General features: G+C 48.1%; 1 protein-coding gene across 2 annotated transcripts in view; it reads left to right on the top strand.

Moving 5' to 3' along the window:
• Positions 1-22,177, top strand: part of APLP1 (amyloid beta precursor like protein 1) — a 244,753-nt gene that overhangs the window by 166,393 nt on the left and 56,183 nt on the right. For both annotated transcript variants that reach the window (XM_086929990.1, XM_086929991.1), the window contains exons 6-7: positions 8,462-8,742; positions 12,374-12,504. In XM_086929990.1, the coding sequence (XP_086786116.1) occupies positions 8,462-8,742; positions 12,374-12,504 (412 nt within the window). The remainder of the gene's footprint in view (positions 1-8,461; positions 8,743-12,373; positions 12,505-22,177) is intronic.

Raw genomic sequence — 22,177 nt, 5'->3', positions numbered from 1 at the left:
CTTTTAAGTTAGACTCTCGGAATGCTTCTGCATTGCGGCACAGGTCTTTTTTGCAGGAACATGGAGCTCCTCTTTTGGGTTCGATCTGGGGGTGAAATGTCACTCATTCCCCTCCCCCTCCCCCCCCCCCCCACTGTCCCCCCTCCTTCCCTGGTCTCTTCCAGGGATCAGTAGTTCTGGTTGAGATGGACAACCAGAGGGGGAAAGCCGATGGGTTTGGGGCAAGGCTTACAAACCTTCCTGGCCAAGGCCTCTCTCCACAGACCCCCCCCCCCGCCACCCGTAAGCCACCCAGGAGTCTGAAAGTTATGGACAACAGTAAGTGCAGTCGCAGGGAAGGTGTCGCTGATGTAAGCCTGTCAGGAAAGATCGCCAGTATTACAAAATATATCCAAAGAAGAACAAGCATTTGCAATGTAATAGGTCTCCCATTTGTGAGAGTTTGAGCTATTGACATTGAAAATGACAATGCCTTTTATGTATGTGTTTTAAAAACTTGCAAGCGGTCGTAAACACACACTTTTCTAATTATAGTCATTCGTTACGAGCCTGGCAGTAACTGCGCCTCGTTTACTCCCAGACTTGCTTGTCGTAAGTAAGGACTACAAGTACAAAGTCTTATTTACGCACAGCTTTCAGGTTTTCAAAACACACAAATAAAATTTATTGTTATTTACAATGCCAATATCTCAAACTCTTGCACATGCGAGACCTATTGCATTGAAAATGCTTCTTTCATATTGTGAACCGCTTTCTTTTTGGTTTCTTCCTATCAGAACTGCACTTCCGTGTTATCAATGAATTGCCCAAACCAGTCTTGGGCCCTGATTATTTGGCTCCATCAGTATCATTGTTTCACTTCTCATTGCACAGCTGCACGACGCCCCTTAATCTTCCATGGCTCCTACTTTCCACTTTGTGCTTGTCTCCCCAACTAATGTTTTATTACAGTCCGTTTTTTTGTGGGCTATGGGACATCTTGCATTTATTTTTTCATGCGCTGTCTTTCTTGATTATTGGATCCTAGCTTCTCTGCCCATCACGCCCTTCCCCTCCTGTACTCTCTCCTACTATGAATATTATGCTCTTGTGTAGTCTACTTTTTCTAGTCTTCTGGAGTCTTTGTGGGCTCTAATCGCTGGTCCTGTCTCATGATGGTTAGCTGGCCTCTGCATGTTGTATTTATGAATGTCAGCATGTTTTTTATCTCTGGTGTGCCAACTCGTCACTGCTCTGCCACCACCCGGAGATATCCCTGCCTCCCTCTGTATAATTTGTGAGAGGTTCATGCTACAAACAGCACTTGATCAGTGCTTAATTTCAGCCGGTGGTTTCCGGTGCTCAGTGCTGGCACTTCACCATCAACACAAGCACTTTTCATGAGTACCAGTTAAGGACATATTCATTTATAGTAGGCATGGGAATATTACGTGATTTGCTCATAATCACAGTATGCTGAGTCGATTTAAGACTCGAACCTGGTCCCCCAGCACCAAAGTCGTGGCTCTGGCCATTACGCCACATCCTCTACCCACTTTCATGGTTAGTAGTTGGTTCTATTTTGGGCAGCGCTAACAGGAGATATGAGCTGGTGCAAGCTGCCTTCTGACCAGAGCCCCGGCACTTTTTTTTTTTTTTACAAATTAATAACTGCTCTTGATGTTCCTCTACTAACCTCTAAAGCCTAGTTGTCTAGTCATGCAGGTTTCTAGGCCTCTGAGGATGATCCTAGGGGATCAGATGACTTCCCATCCCCGGGGGTCCAGTAATCCTTTCTTATGCTATTCCACAGGGTTGTTTATCCCTCTTTTTTCCTCACTGCCTCCTTAACAGTCCTGACCCTTTCTCTGGTTTTCTCTGTAGTAGTCTTTGTCGCTGTCTAGTGGGGTGCACCAGTGGCTTCCATTTATATCTTGTCAGTTGCAGCAGGTTTTGTCTAAGTGCATCTAGATATAAGACGTGTAAGTAATCCTGACCTCATAAATCTTTTAGGTTGGCCAGGAAATATTTGGTGGCTGCCTTTGTCGGCACTGTTTATGCAGGGCTTGTCTGCTATCTTGTCCAGTCTGCCTGGTATGTGGCCCCACCATATAGTAGGCAAAATGGTGCTGAGTTAAACGTTCACTGCTGACATATATAGTGATGGGCAGTTTACAAGTTTGTATCCAAGCAAGGTCAACTCAGCCCATCATCCTTACGAGGCTAGTGAATGGAGTACCACTAAACTGTAATAATAATAATGATGCCCATTTTTTTTTACAACACTTGGGATTTATCTAAATAAAGACTTAGGGCCTCATATGTAGTGGGAAAGCACAACTTAAATCTCCAAGTTAAACTATTTCACCTTCAAGAAGCTGGGCCACATCAAGCTGTATGTCCAAATAACTGTTTACTATCATCCTGAAAGTGGAAATTCAACCTCTTCTCTCCAGCCACTTCTTCTAAGATAGGTACTACTGTGTCAAGTCTTAGGACTTCCAGAGCTCTTTGCACCAAAGGTGCCCCCAGCAGCATGTTATCTCCCCCTCTTCTTTATATTTCTAAATCTCAATATATTGATGTTAATTCTTGTGGACATTTTTGAGCTCTTCCCATTTCAGCTAACATTTTTGGTTGGATTCATCTGTTCAGATATAGTTTTAGTTTGTACCTTGAGTGAGTTCATCATCATTTAAGTTCTACCATGGATTCTATCACTTTTGTTTTGTTTTAGGCTATTACGTCAGCACACACTGTTCATCTCATTGGCTTGTGAACCTTTAACGTTTTGGCTGACACTGCTTTGTTCTGCGTCCCACCCCTTAACTTTAGGGCCAATGCACCAATATGGGGCCCTTCGCTAGCTTCCCCACCTTATTTGTGATTTCCTCTGAACTCTTCTAATAACATATATAAACAACTGCTACCAAGTGGGCCTATCGCTTAACTGGCCACGTTTTTGTTGACTGATTTAATCTGTGCTCAAGATTCCTCGTTTTTTTCCAGAGTGGACTGCTTCTTCCCAATACCCATGTGACTTAGAAGCAGTGCTTAATTTGAGCCTGTGGTTTTCAGTGCTCAGCACCAGCACTTAATTGTTTGCCCCTGCTCTAGTGACAGTCCACCACATGGTGGAGCTGTCTGTCAACTTTTTAGATGAGCACAACAACAGTGTTTAATAAGTTAATGTACATTAAAATGAATAACACCTGCCGCTCATACTATTATTATAGCTTTATGTGGCCTTGAATAGTCTGAATCATCACACTTGTAGGAATGCAATGGTTAGTAGTTGTGTTTGTGCCGTCATTGCCAGTGCTGACTCGTCAATAGGTGGTGCAGTCTGAAGTGGCCTACTGAGAAGAGCCCTGGAACGTACTTTTTTTTTTTTACATAGTAACCAGTTACAGTTTTCTATAGAGGTCTTGCCATGTCACCATGTACCTCACTCCTTTCAATCACTTAACTTATCTTTAGTCAGAGAGCACCCTGCAATCCCCCCCACAATTGTTTTGTGTGGGTGAAGTTTAGGAAACTGGTACAATTGGATGTATGAAGTTACAACGTAAAACTATTACAACGCATACCTTTACAACATGGTTTTTACAATGCAACTTCTATTACAATGCATGCCATTACAACAAGCCATTAGAAGGAAAATTACTATTCTAACCCCGCCGGGTGCTTATCTAAGGGAAGGTGTTGGTCAGTGAGGTTTATGCGTTGTAATGGCATGCGTTGTAATGGAAGTTGCATTGTAAAAACTGTATTGTAAAGGTATTGCGTTGTAATGCCTGCATTGTAATGTATGTTTCCCGGCACACTTGTCTCCTACCCCCTCTGTGTGGCGGCAAGTGACCGACAATATCTAAATGTTGGCGGAGGGGACCCACCTCATTAATGTACCTTGCTTTGATTGCTGCTGCAGCCTGCCTTCCTGCTCAATCCATTTGCCTTCCTTAGGCTGTCATTTGCAGCTGCTTCGCCTCCAAATCCATCCTCTAGCTAGGTTTGCAGGCCTTATGGTCTGTGCACCTCGAATCACACAACTCGTTTCACAAAATCGACTGTTGTCAGAACCTGACGGTTGTCCCCCCTGACTGTTTCTTCGATTCATAAGTGGAATGTTCTGCATAAATGACTGGCTACAATGCCTTTGAATTGTAGAGAAACTACCATTTTGGCTCCCACGTCTTACTTTTGGTAGAACCACCACCATCTTTACGTTCATTTCTTTTGTGTGTGTTGGGGCATCATCAAGGGCTCGGTTTGAATGTGCAGTTCGGGCATGGATGGCTCTTGCATACATGCATTTCTGGAGGAAGTCTGATCAAGTATTGCTATTAAAGCCTTGTGTTGTCTGTCACTCTATAGTCAAGGTACGTAAACAGAATTAAATATCAACATACCTTGTAACATTTACCCTTCAGAGGAAGGCCATGGAGCCCTCCAAGACTAGGGCGATGTGTTTAATCACCCGGTAGCCATTATCAACCTGGTATCCCATGGCAAGCGTCCTTAATACGGACCCAAGAGAACCTAAGAAGCTCTGCCAGGAAAGCCTCCCTTGGGTAGGTTGTTACCAAGATCCAAGTTCTGAACACTTCTGAACATCGATTCACAAGGGACAAGATCTTCCATCCGCCGAAGGAGCGGCTGGTAATTTATAGCTTCTGCAAAGGCCTGATTATGTATCAACATAAATAGTGCCTTAATTATAAATCAGGTTCCTGGTTGTCATTTGTTTAATATATATATTTCCGTCTAGGTCTATCTGCATAGCTTTTTCCCCCTCTTGCTGGTATTTATGCGTATTTCTTCAGTTGTGAAAAATAAAGTTGTAACTAGTATATTTCCACTTAGGTTGCTGAATGTAACTGATGGCTGTAGGATTTTAGTCTGCTGAGTAACTATGTACAACATTAGAAGGCACCTGCCTGAAGGAAAAAGCTCTGTGGTGCCAACACTTGTGCGTATCTTAGTTTCTTTTAAGGTTCACTAGAAATGGAATCCTTTTATTTACACTCTGTGCTGTCAATAAACATAACAGTTGGCTGTCACACGTGAGTGGCTGCAATGCACACAACTCTTGGCCTGTCAGTCCTTCGTGTCTGCAATGCACACAACTATTGGCATGTCAACCCTGAGTGGCTGCAGTGTGCACAACTGTTGGCCTGTCAGTCGTGAGTGCCTGCAGTGCGCACAGCTGTTGGCCTGCCAGTCGTGAGTGGCTGCAATGAATACAACTATTGGCATGCAGTCGTGACTGGCTGTATTGCACACAACTGTTGGCCAGTCAGTCATGAGTGGCTGCAGTGCACACAACTGTTGGCCTGCCAGTCGTGAGTGCCTGCAGTGCGCACAGCTGTTGGCCTGCCAGTCGTGAGTGGCTGCAGTGCACACAGTTGTTGGCCCGCCAGTCGTGAGTGTCTGCAGTGCACACCGTTGTTGGCCCGCCAGTCGTGAGTGGCTGCAATGCACACAACTGTTGGCCCGCCAGTCGTGAGTGGCTGCAGTGCACACAGCTGTTGGCCCGCCAGTCGTGAGTGGCTGCAGTGCGCGCAGCTGTTGGCCCGCCAGTCGTGAGTGGCTGCAGTGCACACAGCTGTTGGATAGCCAGTCGTGAGTGGCTGCAGTGCACACAACTGTTGGCCTGTCAGTCATGAGTGGCTGCAGTGCACACAGATTATTGGGAGTATGTAAGTGATCACCAGCAGACAGAAAACTGTGAGGGTTGATCATCAGCCATGAGGACAGCATGCAAAGTGCTACAGTCTGTGGACCTCGTTTCCAATAGAAGGGTGCACCACGGTGCTGCAATCAATGTTCTCATTGCCACGCTGCATCATTCTAAAAGTGCAGGAATGTACAGTATTTACACTCACCCATGTGCCGGGGTTAAAAAGCTGCCTAGCACCAACACAGGCGCCGTTGCTCCATGATGCAAAGGTACCTGCGCTGCGGATGATTGATTTTGTGCAGGAAGGGACATCTTTCTGCACATAATCAATCAATAGTGGCGATTTCCTGCTTCGATGTGGGCTGCAAAATGCAGCATACATCGAAGGAGAAAAAAACGAGGAGAAATAATGATATTACTCCTCATTGCGCCTGCCTTAAGCCACCCCTGGGGTGGCGTTAAAATCGGATTCATTCCCAGGTTTATGATTGCCTGGCTTTTCATGACCTTGTAAATATGAGGAAAGTGGCTTTGTGCGGGCTTGTAAATATGCTGCGGCATATTGCGCCACCGGAGCGTCGAAAAAGAGACGCTCCAGTGATGCAAAAATGCCGCTAGGGGCCTCGTAATTGAGGTCCTGTGTTTAGTCCTCTGGGTGAATATCATCAACTATGTCACTGAGCTTCTGGTGAGTGAGACGAAAGCTTCCAATGCCTTTTATTGACACCTGCATTACGGTAAAGGCGATCCTGAGCTTCTGATAGAGCTGTCCTGGAAGCTCGGTGCACCCTTCAATTAAGGGAGTCCCTTCGGCTACACCAAAGGACCATTTGGATGGCCGTCTGTGATGCTCCAAGAGAGTAACTAATGCTGAGGTGGGGGCACTGCAGCCAAGCATCTCCTGTGTCACACCTGAACCGTGTGATGTACGCCTGTGGGAGCCACTGCTCTGAAGGCACGGAGTTGCTACACTGAGAGTTGTATGCTCCTTGCGCCCCATTGATTTGAAAAACCTGCTTGAAGAACTGGAGTGCCAAGCTCTATGTATCTAAAGAGACGTGTTTTCAATTTTTTACAGAAAGAGATCTGACTTCTCCTGAGTGAAGGAGGTAGTGAATTCCACAGTTCTGCAGTTAGAAAGCTGCACGAGCATCTTCTGATGTGCGCTTTCTTTATTCCAGTGATAAGAGCTAGCGAGGCATAAGGCTGCTCTCTTAGGGGACTAGGCTGAGATGATAGGATGCAGGTACCTAGGACCTTTGCCATTGAGAATTCTGTGGCAGTAGCAGACAGCTGTAAAGGAGACTGTCTTTCAGTGGGAGCCAGTGGAGTGTAGCTAAGGCAGGAGCTGAGGAAGAGCATCTTGGCAAATTCAGAAGTAGGCGTGCTGCCATGTTCTGTACCCGCTAGAGCCGCATTATACATGCCTCCGAGACTCCTAGTCATAACATGTTGCAATAGTTCAGTCTAGACGTGATGAGAGACTTAACCACTGTTTTTTCTGGCTGCCTATGGCAGGTATGCAAGATTTTTTGTTTGAAGTGTTAAGATCCCAAAACACTGTCCTGCTAGGCTCCTGGTTTGGTTTTTGAATGACATTTTGGAATCCAACCAGATGGCACTTTGGGCTCGGGTGTTGGAGGAGGTTCCAAAGTATCAGGCCACCGCGCTGTGGACCAGTAGTTTGTGTTTTCTGGGCAGTATCCTCTGTGAGTACTGTGATTTGCCAGTCCAGAGCTGCGTATGATAGTAGCGCCCTCTGATTCGATAACCAAGTTACTCCCGCTGGTCACTTTGACTCTCCAAGGTTACTGAACTCGGGTCATCAAGGCGTACCCTAGAAGGTGGTTCTAGACAAAGAACCCAAAAACACAACCGTAAATAACAAACTCAACGTCCTGGCAGAGATTTTACTTCCAAAGGAAATTATTCTTTTTATTTTGCTGTGTCGTTGAAGTGTCACCTTAGTTCTTTTTTGGGTCTGGCCTCGAGAGGGCTTTAGTTGTTTCTCCAGCCTTATGTTTTATAAACAAATCCCTAAATGCTATGGCGTTCAACTGTTGGTCTTTGTTTCCTCCATTTTGTGACTGTACATTAAGAAATTGGGTACATAAGATAGTTGATTGCCTCTTTCCATGGCCTGTCTTAAGCATAAAGATCGCAATCTGAAGAGAGATCTATAGGAGAAGTAGTTTTAAAACGTAATCGTATTCCCACTCATCTGTCGCGTGGAGGTGTAGTGTGCTCTGCTCAGACATGGCACTTTATAGCATCCTTCTCTGTGCAATGCATGCAACTCGTACTTACGGAGTATCTTAACTCAATGCACTATACTTTACCATCAGAAGAATTTTCATATCCCTCATTAAAATTAAACTGCCAGGTGCAAAGCATCCCTGTCCTCTCCTTGTGCAATCATGAAAAGCTATTGAGTACTCAATCCCATTGCCACTTTGACACATGTTATGACCTTGGGCAAAAACAACCTGTATTCCCCACTCATTGACTCCTCTGTCAGCTGGTTGAGACCACCAGCACCTTTATACAAAAGGGGGGGTGGATTTGAGCAGTATCTGTCCCCCTGTGAAAGGTGGTCGGGTCATCTGGCACACTGACCTGTTCTTGGCATGTTAAGATGGAGCTGTAGTTTCCCTGCACACCCAGCCCTTGGCCTCCCTTTAAGAGTTTGTCACCTGGAGTCCACTGACCTTCTACAGTCATTCCTTGACCTTTTGTTTGAATCCTGGTTTGCATTGGAGCAGGTTGTAATGTGGTCTCTATTGTTTACATTGTCTCTAGGGAGCAGGTGGTGGACAACCCTGTTTCCATAACTGGGGGATCAATGGAGGTCATTGAGGAGGACGAGGTCGATGATGAAGATGACGATGATGATGATGAAGAAGAGGAGGAAGGTGTCAAGCTGGAGCGGCAGGAGGACAACGTGGCCGACTTCGCGGACGACACCGACGAATTCCTGGGTGTGGTGGATGACTACTTTGTGGAGCCCGAATCCTACGAATACGGAGTCACTCAGACCACCATCACAACCACCACACAGACCACGGAGGAAGAGGTCAAAGGTGAGCTGGGCAGAGGGAGGGGAGCGGGGTCTTTCTGCTTGAGGGGAGGTCTGCCACTGTGGGTGATAGTGGTTAGTGCAGCGATCTGACGGAAGCTGTGCTGAGTGATGTGACGGCAGTCACTCTAGGCATGAGTGAAGTCATTGCCCCTTTTGAGGGTAGCCGGGTGTCTGGTTGTGCCAAGCTGGGGCATGAAAGCCTTTCCAAACAGTCTAGCTGTGCTTTTCTGCTGTCTTTAGGTAACCAGGCGGAGTGATTCTGGGTCACCTGTGTGGGGAGGGTTCTACGCAGTGCTTGGTCTGTGCGATGAGAGATCATTCGGAGTGTTCTAGGACCAGAGGGGAGCAAGGCTCAGTAAGAGAGGTTACTATGATGGGGATTCTGAGGGTGTTGGGTTCTGAGGGAGCCCTGTAGAGGAATGGGGGATCTGAGAGATGGGGCTGCTGAACTCTGCAGAATAAAGAGATCCACCCTGAGGGATGTGAGACTGCTGGGGGTTCTAAGCAGTCAGAGAGATCCATGTGAGGTTATTGTGGGAAGGAGGGCAATGCTGCTTTCTGAGGGGAGGTGGGAGGCTACTCTGGGAAAGAATGGAGGCCTCTGCATTGCTTTGGTCTAAGGAGATGTACATACAACAAGAGCTGCCCATTCAGTTACATTGAAGTGTGGGCCTTAAATCTATAAACACAACAATGCTGCACGTGATATAATTAAAATTAGAATAAAGGGCTCAAGATAGTGGGATCTTGTGCTTTTTTTACCTTTGTTTTTTGTAAACACACTTTAACTGCACGTTTTATTTCACTGTGTAATTCTAGGAGCACTGAGAACTATTGCTTTCACGACAAATTGACGTCTTTCATTTAAAAAGTATTTGTTTTCTCTTGGCAGAGTGTTTTATTTATTCTTTTTGTGGTGATCTCTTCATCCCACTATCTTGAGTCATTTTTTTGTCTTTGAATTATACCACTTGGAGGTGGGGGAGGGACAAGGGGCGTAGCTGATGTCGCTTGTGGGGCGGGGGCGGGGTTGCTTAGGGCGTGGGTCACTCTAGGCCTGTGGAAAAAATTCTGAGGCCTAAGAGGGGTCGTACAGGGAGATTACAGCAACACTCCAGGTATATGAAAATAATGTTTTCTGTCAGAAAATTCTCCATCTCAATTCTGTACAGCAAGAAGCACACACCAGCACTGGCAGGTGACATACAACATGTTGTAATTACTGTGGAATTGACAAACCGCTGTTGTGCTCAAAATAGGCCTAAATAGGGGCACCACACCATCGCGCAGTCTGCTCAGGCCCGGTCCCAGATTCCTTCTGTTCTTATGTCCATATGTTCATTTTCCCTTCTTCTAGTTTTATTGACCCACCTGTACGGTGGAAGGTGTTTGACAAAAGGGCGGGAAGCCTTTGATCGATCACCCTTGCGAGTGGTGTGGGGCTGATCATTCATAGTTGGTGTGGACACACTATGCCAATATTAGGGAGGCAAGAGATCGATTTTTGTGGGTTACTCCAGCTTCATAAGCCTGAGGCAGAAGTCTGAGGACTAAAGAGTGAACCTGGCTACCCTTAACCCTGAAATACTTTTCTGCTGCAGGTGTCGGCCGGGGTCGGAAGGGTTATGAATGGAGGATACTTCCACCTCCTGATCAGCCCGCAGCTCTCCAGGCTAGCAATGAAGCTCCCTGATCCCATAATAATCTCAGGATCCTAGGGTTGACCTCAATCTCCTTCCCAGTCTCAGGTCCATTCTTTTGATGGTCTCTTCATGAGAGACAGGATAATATGGGACTTTGTCATTTTCGTCTTTATTTAGTTAATACGTGCAACTTGTACCAGAGAAGTTTAGTTTCTAGGAGCAACATGTGAAATAAGAAGGGTAGAAAGAGAGAGCTTGCAATTATAGCGGAAGAAAGCCCATAGAAGTGGAAATGGTGAGAGAAGACACACATTTACATATTGCAGACTGCAGGGTGCTGAACAGGACATGCAATTTCCAAGGTGCAAGATAGTGTAACAGAACGGATGAATGGGTATCTGGTGTGGTGTTATTAATTAAAAATGTGTTTCAGATTGGCTATGTTCTGAGCGTGTCAGGTTGCGTATTTACTTTCGCTCCGCAAACTTCTCTGGACAAAATTTGAAGCTGTAGATTATTATTATTATTATTATTATTATTATTATTATTATTATTATTATTATTATTTCTGAGTTTCTAAAGCGCCTGGTTATACTTGCCAGTGTGTCCCCGCGCTATCAGTGGACTGAGCAGCACCCGGGCGGACAGGAAAAGCCCTGCGTCGAGAAATGAAGGCTTGGGAAACAAAAAGGTTTTTAGCTCCCTCCGGAACACCGCCTCCGAGGGCTCCACACGTAGCCTGAGTCGGCGAGTGTTCCATCTACGTGCCGCCAAGGAGCGGAAAGATCTCCCGCCCATTCTTGCCCTGTTGATCCTAGGGATCGAGAGCAAGCCTGCACCCAATGAGCGCAGGAGGCGGGTAGGTTTGTACGGGTTCCTGTTAGATACATAATAACCAAGCCCAACAGTGTAGCAGGCAAAATTTATTTTCCTAATAGATTCTCCTTTTTGAGACGGTGTTCCATTTCATTTGAAATGTACTCTGACTTGTGGCTTTAAATGAATGACTCCCTAAAAACAGGTCTGGTACATCAGCTGAAGCGGAAACCTTTGATAACATCTTGCCAATGACTTGGACACCTACTAGCCCATTTAAAGAGCCCGAGCCATTGAATTGCATGTCTGATGCATCACTTTCCATTAGTGCTTCTGGTAATAGCCCGTTTTCAACTGTACAGGTCCTAAAACTTCTCGAAACCATCACGCACAATCAAGACCGTTTTCATCCCCGTCATGGGTCTGTGATGAAGATGAGACAGTCGTCCTCCAATGGCATCCTCCTGGTAGAAAATGATGAGCAGCTCTGGGCTTTCCTAATTATGCCTCATCTGGCCATATAATTCCAGTCATTCGTCCGGCATCTCACGTAAGCGGCAGGTGCTTTGCAATTGATGCTGGATGGATTGCTTCTCTTTATTCCTGTCTGAAAAGTTGAAAAAGGCCTTTAAAGCGTTTACAGGATTTGATTTGATTACATGAAATATCCTAACTTGTCAGTCTTGAGCACACAATGATCATCAGATTGCAGTTAAAATGGTGAGGTCCCAGGATCAGTGTGAGATTCTGCACTCTTAAAGGCACAAATAGAAGCCTGGGTGAGCTGTATCCGGCTGGGGGTGAGCAGACACGAGACACGGATGATCTTCTTATAAGGAAAGGTCTCCATCCACCAGTTCCACTGTATTTTAGTTTCGTAGTGGCACTTATACTGGCCTTTTACTTGAATTATGCACATTTTCTGACTCTAAATGTGACTGTAGACCAAGACCTTTGTTCCATCTCTCCAGACATGATGATGGGTTCAATCAAAGAACTCCTCAGGGCGTGGTGAGGTATCAAAGAAAGGTTATAGTGTGGGGTGCACAGAAGGCCAGGGACCAATGTTTGAACCATTGCCATTAGGAATGGAGCTGCCACCTGCCTGAATTCTGACGTCTGTCCTGCTATAAAGGTGGTTGGTGACCTGCTTGTAAATTTGTGTCCTCACAGTCACGCCAACGCCACGGCCAACAGATGGGGTGGATGTTTACTTCGAGATGCCAGGGGATGGTACAGAACACGCCAACTTCCTGCGAGCAAAGATGGACTTGGAAGAGCGCAGAATGAAGCAAATTAATGAGGTAGGAACCTTGTCTTTTTCTGGTTTTCCACTTCAAATGTGAAACTTACATGATTTTTTTTCACATCTGCTTTTCTCTCTCTTGTCTCTGCGTATCTGATTAGCACATAATCTTTACAAACTATTATTGTCACAATAATTTTAATCCTTGAGGTGGGCAGCTCTCGCCCTTAGTATGAGTAACATAGATGCGGAAAAATTAAAACACCTGAGTGCGCTGGAGTACAGTAGCCGTCCTTCAATACCAGAAAAAAATCTACACAAAAAAGCATATTCTCAAAAAGTCATCTATTCACGCTCGACCCTTAAAGCGATAACAATGGAAGAAATACAAATCTCGCGGATTAAAATGTGTGATAGTGGCCTCTAAACCCAATATTTTTTATATTCTGACCGGTGATTCTGCTGAACTTGGAACAAGTATAATTTGATAACTTCTTTTGCCAGATAACAGAGGTCTTTTTTATATTACCAGGTTTGTGGAGTTTTTTTTATCTATTTTCTGCTGTAAAAACACTTGCTGTGAGTTCTATCGTACCGTACTGGCAGCCCGGTACACAGAAGGAGTTTTTCATCATAAACTAATGGTGCATGTGGAATCTGTGCCTTCTCAATGCTTATTTTTGAATATCTGTTTAATATTGTAGACATACACATAATTTGTATTTCGGGAGGAACCATCACATCACATGCACATATTTACTCCCTAGAGTCAACGTCAAGTTGATTAAGGATGACTCTGCCGCAGGGCAGGCTTCAGCCCTCTCCACCATACCCAAAGGCGTGGCCATCCCAAGGGTGTGCAGTCAGAGCTGTTTCCACTAGGCCCCTCTCTTTTCAGGGTCCGCGCTCCTACTGCCGAACGCATGTATATGTATCAAGAGCAAATGAGCCTGTTTTTGGGATGCATGCATGATGGGGCTGGTATTGTGGGTTGCCCCGGAAGGCGGCAACTGACATGCATTAAATGACATCTGTTAGAAGTGCTTTACGTCCTCGATAACACCACTCAATCAAACATGGTATAACACTTTTTTTTTTTTTTACAGAGTTTTATATAGCGCAAACTTGGCCCAAATCGGGTAGCAGAGCGCTTTACATAGCACCAGTTGCATTACAGGAGGACACATTCATTTTTGTTAGGCACGGGGAGATTAAGTGATTTGCCCAGAATCACAGGATGTTCCGCGTCATTGCCGAGACTCGAACCCAGTTCCCCAGATTCAAGGTAGACCGCCTTAGCCGTTAAGCCAAAACCTCTCCATACTTGTATTATGATCGTTTATTGAAGTAGCAAGCGACCCTCCATGATGTTAATACAATTAATTTAATTCAACTCTTTTGTAACTTTATCGCTGGGATGGCAATGACCGTCCTCTAGGTAATTCGCCGTAATATATCTCACTAAAATCACTATGATGCAAGAATCACTAAATGTATAGAGAAGGGGGGGCGTGGCTAGCAGCCGATCATGGCGGCAGCATAAGAGACGAGCTCCGCGGCTGAAGCGGCCTCTTCGTCGATCCGACACAAAATCCGTTACAACTTCAAGCCCCAAAGGTAGGCGCCGGATCCCAGGACCGGGCGGAGTGAGCAGCGACAAGCAGCGAGAAAATCCGACGTCCGTAGCCAAAGATACGTCGAAGCCTCCGGCCGGCCTGCCAACACCTCCAGAGCCGGGACCTTCCCTGGCTTTTCACCCCGCCGGAAGTGCATCCTGACCGGAGAACTTGGACCGGAAGTGCCCGTGCGGCGGTGGCCTCAACAAATCGACTGCACCTCGGGAGGTCGGAGACGGCGGCTCAGGCGAATCAAGGAAGCAGTGCCCATGGAAGGGACCGCTGGAATCCTGACAGCCTCGAAGGTCATCACCTAACGTGCCGAGAGCCTGGGCATCGACAACGGAGTGAGTACCCGCCATCTTGTGACCTGACGGTCGCCACGCACTTGGCGACTAACGGAGCACCTCGCGCCCCGAAGAAGCACGCCCGACCTGTTCGTTGCTGAATCGGACTGGTCTGGGGGCCTGCACCGATCCTCACATCCTGGCGCGTAGGGGCACGAGGAGCACAACACTCGGCGGCATGGCGGGGAAAGGCCCTAAGGGCGGCGTCACACAGACTCGTATAGATCGCTTTACCTCCGATAAGCCCACCGGATCCCCGGCAGGAAAGGAACAGACCGGTAAGACGGCCGACTCCCCTGGGGGAAAAAAGGCCACGCTGGACGACGTCATGGCTGCATTGGCACAACTGCAAACAACTGTCGGCGGAATCTCCACGGACGTCACCCTACTTCGAGCAGACCTCCACAAAATGTCGGAAAAGGTCAAGAGTATGGAGGTGATCACGAAATCGCTGGTGGAAGACGTCGCGGAACTCCAGCGTGAAATGGGGAAGATGGCGCAGGACAATAGAATGCTTCGGGAAAAGCTGGATGAGCAGGAAGGGCGTTCCAGGCGCAACAATATCCGCATTATAGGGGTACCGGAATCAGAAGGCGTGAAGGCGATGGATCTCTTCGTAGAGAACCTGATCACTAACGAACTGAAGCCAAAGGGACTGTCCAACTTCTTTTCGGTGGAGAGGGCCCATCGAGTCCCGGGTGGCCAACCGAAGCCAGGGGCTAACCCGCGACCCATAGTGGCACGTCTGTTTAACTTCCGTGACCGGGACACAATCCTACAGGCGGCCAGGTCCTCCCCTCCCCTCAAGATCCAGAACGCCGCCGTTGCCATCTTCCCCGACTACACCGCGGAAGTCGCCCGTCGGCGACGCACATTTTTTGACGTGAAAAAGGAACTGAGGTCCAGGGAACTGCCGTACTCCATGTTATTCCCCGCAAGACTACGGGTGGTAGCGGAGAACAAAACCTGGTTCTTCGACAGCCCGGAAAACGTGCAAGAATGGCTCGAAGGATGGAGACCGGGTCAGAACCACAGACGGACGAATCGCTCCAGAAAAGATCGGGCTGACGGCCATCGCAGCGACTCGCAGGCCTCCGGCGGGAGACCGGACAACAGTGACTCTCTGGGAGCTGAAGGCGGCGGGGACGAGACTGAGGAACAATGAACGCTTGGGGACAATTCATTTTCACTTCAGTATTGAGACTGTTAAGCTGTGAAGCGCTTCCCGCCATTGGACACTGGGTGAAGGGCCTCCGGGGGTGTGAATGAGAGACTGCCGGCTGCGGAGAGTCCCTCACCCCAACGCGCAAGTACACTGGTTTGGGGATGGGGTATGCACTCTGCTAAGTTGGGGGGGCGGGCAGTTTTGAGTCCGTATAGCAGGGGGGCAGGGAGGGGGGAAGAGTTGAATAAGTTTTTTCTATGGGACTTCTTGGTCCTACAAGTTTACGTTCTATGCACACTTAAGTATCTAGGCATGTCTTATGTAACCAAGAACTTCTGGCACACTCGGGGCGCAGGGAGGTCTGATTGGGAGTCTAGCAATGGCTGCAACGGATAGCCCAACCACGAAGAACTCACTGATTGTCATGTCCTGGAACGTGAGGGGCCTGGGAGATAAGATTAAGCGAGGGCTAGTGTTACAGGGGATAAGGAGACGGGGCCCGGCTCTCATTCTCCTGCAGGAGACACACTTGTCGGGAGCGGCCACGAAGGCCCTAGATAGGAGAGGCTATCATATGATAGTGCATGCGGAGTTCACTTCGGGGTCCCGTGGCACCGGCATCCTGCAGAAAAAATCTTCCAAATTCATTGTCAAGTCTACTGCAACGGATGACCATGGCAGATTCGCGGCAGTTCATGGCCAGTGGGAGGGGAAGCTCTTTAATGTAGTCTCTGTCTACATACCACCAGCACTGCACTCTGAGGCCTTGCCGGATCTGGGCAAATTCCTGCTAACACTTCCTGATGGGGAACTACTCATAGGTGGGGACTTCAACATGACACTCACAAACTCAGAGGACCGCTTTCCCCCACGTACACACGCAGGTGGGCCCAACAGGCTCCAGACATTTTTGACTGCACAGGGGTTGGTGGATGTTTGGCGCGCTCTGCACCCTACTCAGCAACAATACACATACTACTCGGCCACACACAATAGCCTGTCCAGGATAGACTACCTCTTTACTTTGATTAATGGTCACCTTACGATAGCCGAAGCCGAGATACTACCACGGGGGGTCTCCGATCACTCGCCACTCACATTGACACTCACCACTTCAACCATGGCACGGCGCAGATTATTCCCGATTTTCCCAGGCTACCTCAAAGTGCCCCGGATTAACAAGGATTTGAAGAGGGCAACCCGACAGTACTTCGAAGAAAACCAATCCTCGGTGGCCTCCCCCTCCATACTGTGGGAGGCGTATAAGACAGTGTTCAGGGGTCAAGCCATAGCAGTGATCGCGAATCACAAAAAGACGCACAGGCGGGAGGCCCTCGAGATAGAGCTAGGCCTAGAGCGGGCCAACACGGCCCATATGGCGAACCCCTCAGACGACACGCTTCACGAACTCCAGATCCACCAGCACCGCCTTACTGATCACATGCGCAAGGTCACGATGTCGGACATTGCGGCTACACAGCACAGGGTATATGATATTGGAGACAAGGCCAGTAAATTGCTGGCATGGTTGGACAAGAGACAGGGGGGGGGAAGAATATCTTGCAACTTACGGACCCACAGGGCAACAACCACACCCGCCCCGATGAGATAGTAAACGTCCTCGCCGATTATTTCACCTCAGTCTACACCCCAGAGATAGTGGTGGAGGAGGGGGAGGTGCAGACTGCCCTTGAACATGTTCCCTTGCCAGAGCTGACCCCGGAGATGTCCGAGGACATAGACGCGCCTCTCACGGTGGAGGAGATCCAGCTGGCTATAGGCGCCCTTCATCCAGGCAAAGCGATGGGCCCCAGCGGGATTCCCATTGAATGGTTGAAAGTCATGGCTGAATCCTTCAGCACACCCCTACTCAATATGTATGAGGAATCTAGAACACAGGGTACGCTGCCGCTAGATCAGCGGATGGCTACTATTGTGGCAATACCGAAGCCAGGTAAGCCCCCCAACGAATGCTCCTCATATAGACCGATCTCCCTTTTGAACCCGGAGGCCAAAATTATTGCCAAAGTGTTGGCGAACAGGATCTTGCCGACTCTGTCACACCTGATCCACCCGGACCAGTCTGGATTCATGCCACACCGCAGCACTGCTTTAAATCTCCGCAGGGTGCATGGTGTGCTGGCGCGAGTTCCACTACTGCAAGAACCGGCGGCCATCCTCTCCTTGGACGCCAAGATGGCGTTTGACATGGTGGAATGGAGCTACCTCTTTGCAGTGCTCACACGTATGGGTTTTGGCCCGGTTTTCCTTTCCTGGATACGAATGCTGTACAGGGACCCGGTGGCGCAGGTGACGGCCAACGGCCATATTTCAAGCACCTTCTCCCTAGGCAGAGGCACACGATAGGGCTGCCCGCTTTCACCCCTGCTCTTCGCCTTAGTCTTAGAACCGCTGGCGGTTACGATACGTACCACCCAACTCCTGAAAGGGATACAATGGACCCCGTTATGGGAGGACAGAGTGTCCCTCTACGCAGACGACATGCTGATCTATCTCACAGATCTGGAAGAGAGTCTCCCTAACCTCCTGGCTCTCTGTACGGCTCATGGGCGAATCTCGGGTTACACCATTAACTGGGCCAAATCCATCATTTTTGAACTGCGGGGGCCGCTCCCGCCTCTCCCGGACTCCTGCCCACTGGAACTGGCGCACACGTCCTTTAAATACCTGGGGATTCATATCACCCGGAACGAGGCAGATTTCTCACGCCTCAACCTACAACCCCCCTTGGCCCGTCTCCGAGGGGACGTGCGCCATTGGAAGGATCTCCCCCTAACGCTCCTTGGCCGTGCAGCACTATTTAAAATGATGGCTCTGCCACGCTTCCTATATGTGCTGGAGAACGCCCCGTATTTGGTGCCGGATGGCTACCTCCAGAAAATAACGGCGCAGATCTCGGGCCTGTTATGGGGCAACCAGCCAGCCCGCATTTCTCACACTAAACTGAACAGGGGGTGGTACGACGGGGGCATCGCCCTCCCGAATGTACAGTTGTACTACTGGGCGGCCCAACTCAAAATCCTTAACCAATGGATACATGCCCCGCAGGAAGACCCAGCGTACAAGGCCGACAGGGCGCAACTGGGTGCGAACACCTTACTGGCCCCGCTGTACCACCGTGGAGTGGCGGCAAAACTCACTGGGCCTACGAAACACACGGTCCGCATATGGTACAAGGCACAGGCAAAATTGAAGTGGGATGGCGTCATTACGAAACTTACGCCCCTTTGGGACACAAAGGCGTTGGGCCATTTGCGGCGCTCTAAGGGTTTTACACAATGGGACAGCATCGGCATCTCCACGGTGGGGGACATGTGGACGAGGGAAGGAGTGATCTCATTTGCCACTTTGCAGGACCAATATGAGTTGGGGAACACAGAGCTCTACAGATACATCCAGGTCCGACACGCACTGCAAGCAGCGATCTCACCAGACACACCCCTGCCCGAATCCTCCCCTCTGGAGGATCGTCTACTTACCGACTTCTTGCAAGAAGGGGCGACATCGCTGACATACCGTAAGCTGATTAACAATATGCCTGATCCACTGGGGAAGCTGAAGGACAAATGGATGGCGGAAGTGGGTGACCTGGATGAAAATGACTGGAACACAGCCATGGCATCCCCTCGTGAAGCAGGCATATCGTCTAAATTTCGCCTAGTGCAGCTAAAATTTCTTCACAGAATCTATTACACCCGTACGTTACTTCACAAACTGCACAGGGCGGATCATCCATATTGCCTTAGAGGCTGCGGGGCAGAAGGGACCTTCATACACACGGTGTGGGAATGTCCATTGTTAGTCGGCTACTGGCAACGGGTAGTACGCACGATGGCCCAAGCACTTCACACCACCCTCACCCTAGACTCACGGCTCTGTCTGCTAAACATCTGGGAGCCGACTGACCTCACCTTTTATGCAAGAGCCTGGGTCACAGTGGGGATGGTAACAGCGAAACGGGACATAGCACAGAAGTGGGGGTCGGCTGACCTCCCCACGCTGCCCCAATGGCTCCGCAACATGGACATGCTCATGTTGACTGAAAGGGCGGTGTACAAATTGAGGGGTAACCCACGTAAATGGAACGGGGTGTGGCAATCCTGGAACACCTACAGAGGGGATATCTGCGAACCACTGGAGGAAGCTGACGACGAAGGGTCAGAGAGTGACGAGGAGCGTTGATTGGGTTGTAATTAGGTAAATAGGGCGAGCGCAACAGAAGTGGATGGGTACAGCCGTGGGAGGTGGCATGGGAGGGAGTGGGAACTAGGGGGCTATGCAACAATACACTGCTCTCTTTACAGATGGACGGTGCTACGAGTGCCGAAAGCTACTACTTCAAGTACGTGCCGGACTAAGTGTGCTGTTTTTACTGTTTTATGTTTATTGCAAGGTGAGAAAGGCAAGACTCAGACGAATAGTAGCCAACAAAACACAAAATCGCAAACTGTATTTTTACGACACAAGTATATTCCTATTCATCACATCGTCGATGAGACCTGCAATGCTCTATACTACTGTGGATGTTATAAGTTTTGCCATTGTGAATACTGTATCACTTCATCCACCTAGCAACTTATGTATGAGAATGCGATGGATGACACTGTACTTACTATCTTTGTTTTGCACCAAAAATAAAAATTAAAAAAAAAAAATGTATAGAGAAGCCTCGACCAAACATTATTCCTTGCCTGGCCATGTGCACAGGAGAACAGAATCCTTACAATACAGTTTATTCACCATGAGTCCTTCAAACGCAGTCACAATCAGATTAGGTTTTTAGGTTTGCAAGTTTCTGTGCAACAGTCTTACTCTCAAGGAGCACATGTCCAAAAAACAAGATAGCCCAGTAACAGCTCTTTCTTCTAAAGGGAGTGAAAGTTTCTTCCAGGAACGAACTTCAGACCTGCTGTATGTGCCCACAAACTCTCACATCTGCATGGCGGTAAGACCCTGCTTCATGGCCTTCCAGAATCCACAATGGCATCGGTCAAGGACATCCTACCACCTTCAGCACATCTAATCTGGGGCAAGAAATAGGTTCACTCCCTTCCTGATGAAAGTCCATTATCTCCCTTTGCTGCCCTGCACCATCTTCAAATCCAGATGCATCATTTGCAAAGCCGTGAGGAACATCAACCCGCTTATGTTGCCGTCAAGCGCACCCATTGGTGGTCCTCGGCACACCCCCAGCCAGGCCACCACCAGACTGAAGACTATGAAGTGTGGATAAGAAAAAGAATCAAGACTGTAGGCCTATTCCATCTATGCACGCAGGACCCGTAACAACATCCCCTATCTCCTTCAAGACCTCCCAACTCTCATGCTTTTAGAATGGAGTTAAAGGCCCACCTCTCAAAGAACACTACATCTCAAAACATGAACCGTCCACAACTCGGCTTACTCTCCTATTACTTGTTGGTGTTATGCTTGTCTTGGACCATGAACAGCGCTCCACTGCCTTTTGGATAGGTTTCTGATATAGAAATACCTTATACACACCTATGTTACAAAGGTTTAGTTCAATAAATCATGAGGAATATAAATCTCACCTTTCGTGGCTGACAATGCAGAACATTAATACATAGGAGAAATTCATGATTAAGGAGTTTAACTCCATGGTTATAATTGGAATGTAATGATTGTTAGTGCTGAGTGAATCCGGTTACCTAAATACCAATATGGTTGGGGAAGTGGGGGTTGGGGTACCATGCAAGATGATCCCACGGATGCTGCCGGTGAGGGGGGGTCATTAGACTGAGAATCAATCAGTGCACAAGACCTAGTCAGTACATTCTCTCCTCCTTCTTTTCAAGCTCAATGTGGGGGTGCTTCCTGTTAGATGTGGGAGACTCTCCTTGGCCATCTTTACAGTGCGCTCCTATTGTAGGGGGATAATTTGTCAACGACACTTTGGTGCCTTGGACAGAAGGAATTGGGAAGGCAGTGGGTGGGGGCGTAATACATGGGGGTGGGGTTAGGCCATTGCGATTGGTTGTGGCCCGATGAGGATTGAGACTTTGTTTGACTCATGTGGCAATTTTGTTTATTTGCTATTTGTAGGGTGGCTTGTTAGATTGAACCTACAGGCTGTTTTTCACTGGTATTGTATACAGTGTGATAGTGTTAAAAACTTAACAAAGAAACAAATATAAAAAATAGCAATATGGCACTTAGGGTAGGGTGCACTAACTGAGTTGAATCAGTTCTTGAATTAATGCTGCCCTTTGAGCAGTTTAGTATCAAATTAATAAAATGTGATGCTTAAATAACTCCCCTCATATGCTCCTATTACTTTATAATTGTCCTTAATGTATAATGGAGAAGTGTGGCTCAATGGTTAGAGCGGCAGACCCTGATTCAGAGGTCTGGCCTGGGACCAGAGTTCAATTCCCGCCTCGGTGGGTCTTGGGCTCAATTTCCTCGGACCTGATAATTCTCGCTCCGGTGCCTACTCTAATCATGGGTCCCACTCTGCAACTCTGGGCAATAGCTTGCTTAATCTCCACAACGGCCCTAAAAGCGCGAGGATGCCTGGTTTCACTTTGGGGGTGCCCAGTAGGGAGCATCTCACAGGGAAAG

Source organism: Lissotriton vulgaris, chromosome 7, assembly GCF_964263255.1.
Source record: "Lissotriton vulgaris chromosome 7, aLisVul1.2, whole genome shotgun sequence".
In the NCBI taxonomy this organism is placed as follows: Eukaryota; Metazoa; Chordata; class Amphibia; order Caudata; family Salamandridae; genus Lissotriton; species Lissotriton vulgaris.
Note: the sequence above shows the minus strand (reverse complement) of the source record. Positions and strands in the feature narration are given on the sequence as shown.